The following is a 12,304-nucleotide window of genomic DNA, read 5'->3' as shown; positions in this document are numbered from 1 at the left end:
TTAACATCAGCCGCCATATTGGTACTCCCTAGTTAGACCAGTTGGAGTATAAACAATACCTGTGCAACAGCATGGAAGAACTCTTTTTTTTTTTTTTTTTTTTTTTTTTTGGTCCTTGGCATGCATTTATATAATTTTTTAACATCAGCCGCCATATTGGTACTCCCTAGTTAGACCAGTTGGAGTATAAACAATACCTGTGGAACTTGTTGGAAGAACTCTTTTTTTTTTTTTTTTTTTTTTTTTTTTAGGAGGGTTGAAGACTTTTAAAACAAAGAAAGTCACTATAGCATCTGTATATGACTATAATTTTTGGTAAAAATAGGCACATCACATTGCATATTCAGTACGAAGTCTATACATCATGTAATATAACATATACAAATCCATCACAACAAAAGTAGTGTGTTAATGGAGCATAATAATACTGTAGTCAGATATTAAGAATTTTACACATGCACAGTTGCACACACACACTATCTGATAATGAGCCAAAGGTGCTAAATTGGTGATGGACAATATGTCATATACATGTATTACATTAGAGGCATTTTTATGGTGTGACTCCATGAAAGTGGGGAGTACCAAGATGGCGGCAGGTGACCAGTTTTTTCGGTCTACAGGCATCCAGTGAATAAATAGAGATCAGTGGTTTATGTAATGTAATCCCTTTATTGTCCCACAAAGGGGAAATTAGTCTGCTATCCTCCATATTCTCATACTTTCTAATACAGAAAAGTTAACAATTGTTTAATTTATATTTTAACAGGGCTTTATGAAAAAGTCTTTGTTTTTTTTACTTTGCAGAATTTTAGAAAGGAATACTGAGTGTTATTTCTATCTGTTTGTTTTTTTGTGACAGTGAAAAGTGAAGCAAAAACCACAGAATAAATAATCCAAAAAAATAACACCTTAAATCTTTAATTTGTCAAACTGTCAAGCAAATTTACTTTGTGAGAAAGATATCATTTTTACTACATAAAGACCTTCGACCTAAACAATGTTTCCTTTTTTTTTTTTTCAAAAGTGGAAATCATGGACAACCAGAACAACAGAGCACTTCCATCTCCTGCATTGCCCAGTGTTTTGAAGGTTTGGGAGAAATAATTTTCAGTCATGACCTTTAACTGTAACATTTTTGGTGTAAATGTGGAACAGCTTTAAAACAGTTTGACATTAGGTCATATTAAGTTTCTATAAACTAAGGTCATTGGTTTTGATATCTTCCTCCAATAGGATCAGGGGCGGCAACATGCGAATCATTCCATTCTTTGGGGACTAAATTCCAACGATTTAACCAAAATGACCTGCGACAGAGCTGGAACAATAGAGGATTCGCTGAAGAGGAGCGCACAATTTCGCAAAATAACAGGAAAGAATAAAGACAAAGAGCTTGTTATTATAAGGAATAACAGAGCCATCAGTAAACACTTTCCTTGCACTTTAATTAATAAAGAAGACCGTCTGACTGTGAAGTTTGTCAAAGCTGTGGAGCTGCCGAAGAAGCCAGTTGGCGCTTATGTTTCTCTCTGTAAGAACAAACCAGCTTCGGAGCTTGTGAGTTTCCATGTGGTTACAAAGGGAGGTAAAGATATTGTAAAAATCCTGAATAATCGAGCTCTGCGAGCAGTGGCTGATGAAATAACTATTTATGCTTACAAAGGGGAGAAGGTGAAGCACGCTTTAAAGAGAGATGGCCGTCTTCTCAGCACCATATTTAAGAAGAACTTTGTGCTCTTAAACAGAAGCACTCAGGTAAAAACAGAGCTCTCCAACATAGTTGATGAGCTCAACGATGAAACATTCCAGATTACTTTACTTGATAAGTCCAGACCACCACAGAGTCTATCTGGCAGTCTTGATGAAGCATATCTGCTGACAAATGAAAACCAGAGTCAGTCTGAGTCAGAGAACGACAACACAATAAAACAGGAGTGTAATGATAATATAACATCAGGAAATGAATTGCAAGAAATTCCCAATTCAAAAAGCATGAAAAGCCAGCTGTGTTCTCGGTTTGAAGAATCTGTTAGGGCCTTAAAATCTCTGGCCCCTAACCCATCTCATATTCAAAATCTGCTCCGTGTAAACTTTGGTCAGAGTGCCCAGATGTGCCGTGAAGTGAAAGCCATGAAAAAGCTGATGGGTCTCAGTGATTCCGTCTGTCAGGTGAGAATAAACGGTGTGCCGAACGGAACTGGGTTCCTCCTGTTTGGCAGGTATGTGCTCACTAATGGCCACATCATTCAAGATATTTACGATGAAAAGAGATGCAAGCTAATCTCAAAGGTCTCTGTACACTTCTCCTATGACAGTGTGGAGCAAACAGATGGAGCACTGGATGTGGTGGAGGTTGTTGGCATTGACTGCAGCCCTGAAGTGCCTGGTGGTGATTGGGCTTTATTAAAGCTCAGAGATAACCAGAAGCTTGCTACAGCTCTGTTAAAACATTCTGGCTTTCTACCAAGTGACAGCGGAATTTGCATCATCGGGCATCCAGATGGAGGTGTGAAAAAAATCGATCCTTGTCTGATTGTTCCATCACACAGTCGAATTCAGGTTGCAAATAGACACCACAGGGAGAATCTGGAGCATGTTCAGTTGATTAGTAACGGTTTCTTTTTAAGTGTGGCAAAATCTATTCACCAAAAATCTTTCCTGACGTATGAATCCTGTTTCTATCATAGTTCTTCCGGTTCTCCTGTTTTTGATAAGCACAGCGACGTTGTGGCTGTGCATTCAGGTGGGTACATATACGAATCCGCTCGTGGAGAAATCCAGAGTGTGATAGAGTTTGCCCATCCTTTGCCTGCTATTATGGAGCGCTTCATTATCCAGATGGTAGAGAGACAGAATTACGATGTGTTGAAGGAGTACCTGGCTTGCAGCTACGCTCTGCATGAAAACGTTATGGATGGCGTAAAGAATCTGGTTGAGAGGCGAAATCTGGTGCGTTTCAAAAATGCAGTCAACAATTTTTTTGCTGTTGCCGATCAAATAGAGGAGAGTTTATACAGATTTTTTGAGTTCTTTCAAAAAAACGAACCTATCCCTATGGACATTTGTTGAATAGGTCTATGGTGAAAATGAATGCAGGGATAGCTGAAAGGATTTTCACTTTTTAAATTCTTTTTATTTTTTTATTTTTATTTTTTTGTCTTTTTTTTATTGATCAATGAAATTACTGTATTTCTTTAGAGGCTGCTAACCTCTGATCTACTTATATTCATGGTCATTGCAGCCCATTGTTTAGGATGAGGAAACATGCCTCCTTAATTTAATCACTTATCTTTTTTCTTTTTTTACTTAATTTTGAAAAGTAATTCAAAGCATTTATATAAATTTATGTTTTATTTTTATCATTTAGTGTTGTGTAATGATTTTACTTTTCAAAATGCTGATAAACATTTATGGGGGATGTGTTTATGGATAAGTGAAAACTGTAAACTACATATTTTGCTATATCCTGGCACCATGCATATTTTCTAGTTTTATAAGTTCAATATATTATGCAATGTCCTTATGGGAATGAATATTGTGTTTTAAACATTTTTGTATGTTGCTGAAATAAAGAATTTCCTATCTTATGTCTTTTATCATAAAAAGTTATTTTATTTCAACTGGAATTCTCAGTTAAACTTACAGAGGATGGTGATTTATACACTCACTCAGGTCTTCTATTTCCAGGCTACTCTGTACACCCAGAAATAGAACCAAACAAGGAGAATCAGCATTTAGTTCCTATGCTCTATTTACCTGGAACAAATTTCCAAAAGACTGTAAAAGTGCTGAAAGTCAGTTCTTTTTAAGTCAAAGTAAAAAACCCATTTGTTTAGAGCCTCCTTTGACTGTTAAACGGTTTACTTTGGTATATAATTTGTGGTTCAAATGTTTTTTCTTTACTAAGTGCCTTAATTGTGTTTTGTTTGTTTTTTTCCTTTTCTTGCTTTTTATTTTGCTTTTATTTTCCTTCTATTGCACTGTTTCAAACATGTCAAGCACTTTGAATTGTTTCTGTACTGAATTGTGCTAAAAAAATAAAATTTCCTTGCCTCAAGGTTATTCGTATGTATAGAAACTTTCTTCATTTTATCATTACCATGAACTTTATTGTATTTAATTTCAGTAAATGTGTAAAATAGATTCATAAAGCATTGTTTATAAATGAGGGGAAAAAAGGGTTTATAAAATAAAAAATATCTACCCATTTTATAATTACCCCACTTCTGAAACATTACAATTGTAAGTCTTTTGAGGCATTTTTGTTTTTACCAAGTTTAAACCAATACATACATTTTATGGCATTTTACACCAAACTTTACTGCGTTGTTATTAAGTGGGTCAAATGCAGAGGTGAATTTCTCAGTGTGAGATTAATAAAGTTGAATTATAGAATTTCATGATCCTTTGGGGCCCCTCTGCTCTGCAACACTGCAGTAGGAAGGGTTGATGAGGGTGGAAAAAGGCTGAGACAGTTTTTCATTGTAATCATGAAAAATACCTTTTCTTTAAAATGTTCCATCCTGTATATTTATAATCTCTATCCTTTTTGCTGCTGCTTAATATGACTTGTTTGAATTAGCGCAGTATAAATAAGAAATAAGCAGAAAGTTGGCTGCAAATTTAAGAAGGAAGCTTGAATAAACATGAAATTGAGGTATTTTTACTGAAGGGGACCTATATTGTATTTAATCTCACTGCTGGGTAATAATTTGGGGTTTGTGGCCCATTGTGAGGTAAAAAAAAAATAATAATAATTAAATATATATGATATACAGAAAAAGAATATGAATGTCAATATAAATAAATGAAAAATGCATATAAATATAATATATAAATGTGTGTGGGTGTGTGAACAGAAGAGGGCAGCACTCACCAACAGCGTTGACTAACTCAGCGGAATTGTTTGAGGCTTGCTACTGTTTCCCCACGGAAACTTTATCAACGGACCAAAACCACAGGCGGTATGGAAGTGTAAGAATTCCTTTTTTGTTATAATTTTGTTCATTCTGCCAAAGGCTTTGAATCTTCTGTTGTTTTAGGGATTCAGTCTGTAGTGGAAATTGCTTAAGTTTCCGCTTTGTTCCTTAAGCCCTTCGGCGGACATATTTAAATCGTATCTTTAAGGGGGAAAAAAGCTCAATTTACATTAAATTATAATGGAGCTAGTTTTAAACCAGTGATATATCTGGCCAGTTTTAGATCTGTTTAATGAGATATTTAGCTTTATTTTTTCTGGCAGATTTTGAGTTGTGTTTTACATCGATTATATTGCATTAAGATACAAAATTATAAAATAAAAACGTTCACTGTAGGGAATTCCCGTTCATCAAGAGACTTTTACTTTATTTTTTTGCGTATATTTTAATGAAAATATTCTCTTTAGCACAAAATTACTATAAATATCACCCAAGGCATTAAAATCAATTTATACAGAATCCAGTTTGGTTCTTGTTCTGATCAAACTTCATTCCAGGATTGTTTAACAATCTAGACAGAGTCGTTTGATATAAACCTAAATTCAACCCGCATTCTAATACAGTTGAATCAGATTTGGTGGGTTTAATCCCAAGCGGTAAAAATGTAATTATCTAAAGAATCAGCTTGGATGCATCAGGTCCTTGAATTAGAAGGAATCCCTTATTTTGAATTACCATGAAGCAGCAGTTGGAAAAATGACCAGAGGAGAAACTTCTAGCAAGTGGTTGAGAGTAAAGGAGGTAGAGAAAGGCTGAAAGAAAGCTATGAACTAATTTTTAATGGGTACTTTCTATGGTAGAGATCATTTGAAAAGCTTTTGCATAGAATATCTAATCTGTTTTAGTTTGAAAATGACTGAACATCTTCTAGTTTTTCTATTTAACTACATTTTTTGGTTGTTTTTGTTTTAATTTAAACACTTCATACTCAAACATGTTTTAGGCTTTTGCAAAAACAATAAAAGGAAAATATTGGTAGAAATTAAAGTTAGACAAAACATTTATGCTATTAGGATTTTTATTTCATCTGTTATTTCAGTCAGGAGTCTAAGCAGGAACAGCTAATTTTTGACCCCATTAAATTAAGTAAGTATGAAATAAGCCATTAACTTCCGAAATCCAATGTTATGTGATTGTGTATCCTCAGGAAAAATGCAAGTGCAGCCATGCTCAGCAACTATGAGGTAAGGCAGCAGGTTCCTCCTAAATCAACTGCTTTGTTGGTGGATCAGCAGATCGGTTACTAAAACGATTTTATGTTTCTTTCATGTACCCAGGTGTTCAAACTCCTCACTGATCTCAAAGAGCAGAGGAGAGGAGCTGGGAAAAGCAAACACTCTGCCAGGCAGCAGAACCTCAATACCATCATGTATGAGGTAGGAACATGTCTCTTTTTATTTTTTTTTTTAATCTTCTCTGTCATTTTTTAAATAAAAGCCAGCACTCCTCCTCTGCCTTCACTTTCAGACCCTGAAATATCTATCAAAGACCCCATGCAGCAGACAAAGTCCTGAGATCGTGAACCAGTTTCTCAGAACCATGATGCAACACAAGCTCACAAAGTGGGTGTGATCAAAAGCAATTGAAGCCCTCATATTTCTACCTCTGGATTTTGTTGAGTTGATAAGATGCTTTTATCCCTAAGCCTGGTGCTGATGTGTTTTCCCCCCATCAGGGCAGAAAAACTACAGCTGCTAAACCAGCGACCACAGACTGCAGTGGAAATTCAGCTGGTGAGTTTTTTTTTTCCGTCACCATCATCACTGATGTCTGTTACAAACATAACATTATATAAGATATTACAGACAGCAGTAGGGCTGAAAAAATTAATCAGATTAAACGTGATTAATCAATTATTGAGATAATCCTCAACTAATTTAGTAATTGATTAAAGGAAAATTCCGGTTTTTAACACTTTTAGCCCATTTTCTGTAGTGTCCAGGATGAAATCGAATGATCGACACCAAAATTTTGACGATTGGTCCTGTCTCTGCTATTTGGCTCATGCAGAATCCCCCCCTGGCTGCTTCAGAATGGCTTCCATAGTGCATGTCCGATAATGTCCTTAAAACAACCTTAAACGTTCTTTTTTTAAAATATGCTACTCACCGGGTCGTCAGCGCTGTTCAATGACGTTCCAAAAAAAGTTTCGTGAAGAAAAACCGTTCCTGTCTTGTTTTATTTAGCATTTTGTAAATCCCAGAACTATTTTTTCCGATACATCACAACCGCTTCCCGTTCGAATCTGAAGCGTTGCACACTCCAGACCACTAGTTGGCGACGGTATCCTCTACCGTCAAACTCAAAGTCCAATATGTCCTCCTCAAGAATCTACCTTTCGTATTCCATTTTCAGAGTTTTTTAAAGTGTTTAACAGAGACGTTAGCACCTCGACGTCGGAGTACACAGAGTGAAGCAAAAACACTTGGGCCTTGCGAAAAGTCTACAACTGTGTAAACAGGCCCCATTTCCGTTTCCGGTGGCGGAGGGATATTGACTATTCCAACAGAACTCAATGGGATTTACAAAATGCTAAATAAAACACTACAGGAACGTTTTTTCTTTACGAAACTTTTTTTGGAACGTCATTGAACAGCGCTGACGACCCGGTGAGTAGCATATTTTAAAAAAAGAACGTTTAAGGTTGTTTTAAGGACATTATCGGACATGCACTGTGGAAGCCATTCTAAAGCAGCCACGGGGGATTCTGCATGAGCCAAATAGCAGAGACAGGACCAATCGTCAAAATGTTGGTGTCGATCATTCGATTTCATCCTGGACACTACAGAAAATGGGCTAAAAGTGTTAAAAACCGGAATTTTCCTTTAATCGTGAACTTTACTATAGAGACTGTAAAATATGCTTTTAGCTGACATAGCGACCCACTTGGAGCAGGAATTGTATAAAAATTGTAGAACATATAATTTAAAATTATGATTAAAAAATGTTTTCTTCTGTCAATATACTCTATCCAGAACTCCTTGAGTGGAAAAGTTTTAGTTTCACCTGGTTTTATTTCGTAAAAAATCTTTTTTAAGTAACCTTTGGCTATCCATTCATTAATCGATTAATCTAAATAATAATCGACAGATTAATTGATTTGCTAAATAATCATTAACTGCAGCCCTATACAGCATGAATTTTGCCATTATACTCTGTAGGACAATGATGTTTAGCTGCTTTCTGTTTAGGCTGGGCATACCTGGACTGATTTGGTTATTTTGGAGGTTTTCCCCAGAATATAATCTCTATCAGAAATTCCCAAAGTTTACAAGTACTTTTCAAATCCAGATGGTCATGGCCGATTATTCTTTAGCTGCATGTCATTCTTTGCTTTGTAACCATGGTAACTGTGATATAGAAAGATGATATTAACTGGTTATTTACTGATATGAAGCCTAGAAACTAGAAGACTGCCAATGGGAAATACTTCCTAGCTCATTGATTAGTCTTCAAGTAAAACATTCTTGGACTCTTGTCTCTGTAAGCTCGCCCTTAATGTGCAGCAACAGGTGGGGGAGGCCATTTTTTTTTTTAGATCTTGGCAATTATGGTAAATTCAAATCTGAATATGGGATGAAGATTTTTATTCCAGAACTAATGGTCTTTCTTCTTCATAGATTTCTCCAAAATAAACATCTTTTGGTTCTTCTGTTCTGGTTCTTTTTCATCATGTCTTTTTTTAATGTCCTTCCTTCCTTTCTTTCTTGTGTTTTTCTTTAAGTCTTTCCTCCTATGCTTCCATCCCTCTGCCTTTCTCTTGTCTTTGTGTGTTTTTCCATTCTCTTCTTATATCATTCACATGATCTTTTTTTCTTGTTCTCTTTCTTTCTGTTTTTCCTTCCTTCCTTCCTTCCTTCCTTGTTTCTTTCTTTGTTTCTTTCTTTATTTCCTTCTTTCTCTCTTTGTTTCCTCATTTATTTCCTAATTTCTTTCAATCTTTCTTTCTTTCCTTCCTTCCTTCCTCCCTGCCTCCCTCAAGTTTTACACTTAAACTTGACCACTATTATAACATCTGCCATGATATCATAGTAAATGGGATAGTGTTACTTTCATGTTGATTTTACTTCTGAAATACAACCTTTATTTTGATTATTTTTTTTGCCTACTGAATTGTTAACAGTGATGGAATGTTGAGTCCATTAGTGGTTGCAGGTCCAGACATGGGATCATAGCCTCTTGAAACAATATTCAGTGAACAGGGAGGTCTGGAGTTTTTTAAAGCATTTAAGGGATCTATGCTGAAAAAAATCAAATCTAAACTAAATGTGATCCTTGTTCTGTTTAGATGGTGGAGGAGAGCGAGGAGCGGCTGTCGGAGGAGCAGATCGAGAAGCTAATTCAGGACGTGGCAGGCGTCCTCCCAGGTGACCCAGAGCAGGAGAACGCCACTCCAGCCGATGCAGAGATGGATGAAGGGGGAGAAGAGTCTTGACATGGTGGCAAGACTGAACATGACCTTTATGTGGAGAACTGGGGATGAGGCCAAACACGTTGCAGAACTGGTTTGACTTTCTGCAAGTTGCATCTAAAGCAACACAAGGACAGGATGCACAGGGACTCTAAGGCTGCAGCTAAAAGCTGGGTTGTTTTTCTTGTTGATTTGTTCAGCTATTTCCCAATAAACAGTTTGGACCAAAACATGCTCAGTGGCTTTTAAACAAAAGCTTTCAGCCTCTTAAAAAAAATAACATTCAAGAGAAAAATGTGCTAACAGAAATAGATAAGAGTTCTTCCTTTGAAATGTTGTGTTTTTGATGACTTAATTGCTTCCTTATACACACATAGGTAATGTAGTTACCTCTGTAGTTTAGGTTCCAGACCATAAACAAAACATAGTTTCTACTTTGAGAATCTATTCCTATAAGGAAGGACTGATAAATGAATTGTTTTTGCATGACTTTGTTTTAGTGTTGTTCTGTTGCAGCAGAGGGAGGATGTGTTGGTTAAGTGTGAACGCTTCAGAGTTTTCCCTTCCTGTTGGCATATACAATCAGTTTCCTGTTCTTACTCATGTTAGCTTTATTTTTATTGATGGTGTGTTAGTCTGAGCTTTCCTTTAACTCCTTAAACAGTTGGAATGCAAACGTAGAGCAACCAGTAGCTCCTTGGCTGAGAGAACTTTGAGTCTGCAACCTAGAATAAACGTTTCTCAGCTTTTTAGACTTTATGTGTGACACAAAATATAATTTTTCACTGGACCCAAACCACAAGCTGCTAGCATCACTTAACCTCGATCTCTCATACTTGGTACTTTGCAGCTTATCCTTCTTTTAGTAAGGAAAACTAAAACTAACTATGGTTGTACTTTAACATCTTCTATTAATGGTTCATTATTGTCTCATTATTTTTAGCTTCATGTTGTGTCTTATGTTGCAGTAATTTGATCGGCCTGTTTATAGGACAAGGCATTTAAACCAGGAGACCGTTAAAGCACATGTTGCTTTTTGGCTTATTTGACCTGAATAAATGATACAATTATTGGTGAGAAAACAATCCATAAAGATGTATTGTTAATTCCTCTTTCATTGTTTTTTGTACTATCCTCACCACTGATGGACAAAAGGTCTAACTTATGAATTATAGCAAATGCTTCAAGTACATTCCTTATTATAAAAATTGTAGGTTCTGGCAAAAATGACTGTATAAAAAACTAAAGTTAGACATATCTCAGCAAAAATAGATGCCAGCAGAACTCTTAAAAGTCCTGTATTATGGAAATATTATAGAGAATATTAACAATGAGGCCCCCAGAGCTTGTTTTTGTCATTTGTGCAGGAAAATTCATCTTAGATTAGGCAGACAGCATGTATCAAAAAGCTCCTTATTCAGCCCTCTACTAAACAAGTTGTTTTGGCTTTCCACCCCTGTCCTCCCGAAGGCCGCGCCGCCACAACCCACAACCATGGCACCCAGTCAGAGCAGCTTGAGATAATACATTAGATGAAGGCTAGAGCTTAACCGACTGGCTGCTACAGACCGCTTTTATCCCCCTGGTGATGTCAGGAGGGGAATTTTTTTCAAACAAAACATTTTGAGCACATTAGAGGGGATGAAATTTGGGGAATGTTTTTTTTTCTTTTATGTTTATGTATGTGTTTATGTTTCTTTTAAAGTTTATGATAGGAATCTTGCACAAAATTGAAAAAAAACATTTTAGAACTGCATAGATTATTATTGATGAGAATAAATGTTCTTAATGCTAGTTGTTAATCTTAAAGGAGCTTACAAGTTGAACTTTAGGCCAAAGGTTTTATATGTTAAGACAGAGAGGAAGTGAGTCTCTTCTATTTTGAGGAAATGCAAGAATGATATTCAATTAGGTAAAAGTGTTGAACCTACATTAATTTGCCTTTAATCTAAGCAGGTAAATAAGATGCCGGTTAAATGTTTATTTCTGCCCTTAAAATTAGATAGTTAAATATTATTCTTTTGAAATAAAATAATGTTTTGTCTGAATGTAAATCCTCTCCTTCCATCTGCAAATTGTCTTAATTACCTGCTCAAATTAAGGAAAAAAAAACATTTTAAGAAGACATACTTAGAGTTTAGTTTTTGGAGTGTGTTAGTTCCTTGTTTTTATTTTCATTTAAATGTATTGCTGTAAGCTGTTAAACAAAAAACGAAAATGCCAGATTTACCACGTAAAACCAAGGGTTTAGCCTGATTTCACCTCAGTAAGCCTTCTTAAACCCTTTAGCATTCCACAGGACAAACATAAAGACGCACAAAGATAGCCCTTCAGAAAGGTCAGAAGCATAAAACCTTCCTATTGGAGGAAAACGAACAACAAAATTAACCAAAGGCTGCTATTGGTTGTGCTTGGATACAGTTATTTGCACAACCACACTGAATTTTAATAGGATTTCATGGGAAAAGCGAGAACAGCTCAAGACAGGGCCCAATAGAACCAGTCCTGACCCCTGTTATGGCCTCTATATTAAATGTTTTTTATATAATTATATGCACTGCCGCAGAGAGCATCATTGATTGCTCCCTTGGTTCTATGTAATTTTTACCTTTATATTTTTATTTCAAAAATGATTTACCGTAAAAATGGTGTTTCACTTTTAGCTTCAGTCGTATTGAAATAGGATGGGCTTTTAAGGTTTGCACTGATGGCAGTTTTCTTGCAGGTAACATATCTTTAAAAGGGCTGATATGCCGATTCTGATTATGACATAATATTTTCATAACAGTGGGTCAAAGATCACACCTTGAATGTTTTAATTTAATTTTATTGCGGTGGAAAAAAAACAATGTAAACACCTGTGCACCAATAAATACATGTTTTATCTGCACAAGGTAATACTCTCAAATATAAG

At 35.8% G+C, this 12,304-nt stretch overlaps 2 protein-coding genes across 2 annotated transcripts; both read left to right on the top strand.

Annotated features, from left to right (window-relative positions):
• Positions 1 to 1,128: 1,128 nt before the first annotated feature.
• Positions 1,129 to 3,324, top strand: LOC107084190 (protein FAM111A-like). The gene has a single exon (XM_015373901.1). The coding sequence runs from the start codon at positions 1,303 to 1,305 to the stop codon at positions 3,067 to 3,069; it is 1,767 nt and encodes a 588-aa protein (XP_015229387.1). The 5' UTR covers positions 1,129 to 1,302; the 3' UTR covers positions 3,070 to 3,324.
• A 1,544-nt stretch (positions 3,325 to 4,868) lies between these two features.
• crcp (CGRP receptor component) lies at positions 4,869 to 10,260 on the top strand. Its single transcript, XM_015373898.1, has 6 exons — positions 4,869 to 4,974; positions 6,127 to 6,163; positions 6,257 to 6,355; positions 6,447 to 6,541; positions 6,655 to 6,712; positions 9,268 to 10,260. The coding sequence occupies exons 1-6, from the start codon at positions 4,967 to 4,969 to the stop codon at positions 9,412 to 9,414; spliced, it is 444 nt and encodes a 147-aa protein (XP_015229384.1). The 5' UTR covers positions 4,869 to 4,966; the 3' UTR covers positions 9,415 to 10,260.
• The last annotated feature ends 2,044 nt before the right edge of the window (positions 10,261 to 12,304 follow it).

This window comes from Cyprinodon variegatus, unplaced genomic scaffold (genome assembly GCF_000732505.1).
Source record: "Cyprinodon variegatus isolate N-32 unplaced genomic scaffold, C_variegatus-1.0 Scaffold94, whole genome shotgun sequence".
In the NCBI taxonomy this organism is placed as follows: domain Eukaryota; kingdom Metazoa; phylum Chordata; class Actinopteri; order Cyprinodontiformes; family Cyprinodontidae; genus Cyprinodon; species Cyprinodon variegatus.
This window is presented reverse-complemented; position numbering and strand designations above follow the sequence as displayed.

Bases quoted from the DNA above. Each gene is read 5' to 3' on its own strand.
- LOC107084190 (XM_015373901.1), top strand. From the start codon at position 1,303: ATGACCTGCGACAGAGCTGGAACAATAGAGGATTCGCTGAAGAGGAGC.
- crcp (XM_015373898.1), top strand. The intron at 6,356-6,446 runs GTAGGAACATGT...CTTCACTTTCAG, and splicing joins TCAATACCATCATGTATGAG to ACCCTGAAATATCTATCAAA. The intron at 6,542-6,654 runs GTGGGTGTGATC...TCCCCCCATCAG, and splicing joins ATGCAACACAAGCTCACAAA to GGCAGAAAAACTACAGCTGC.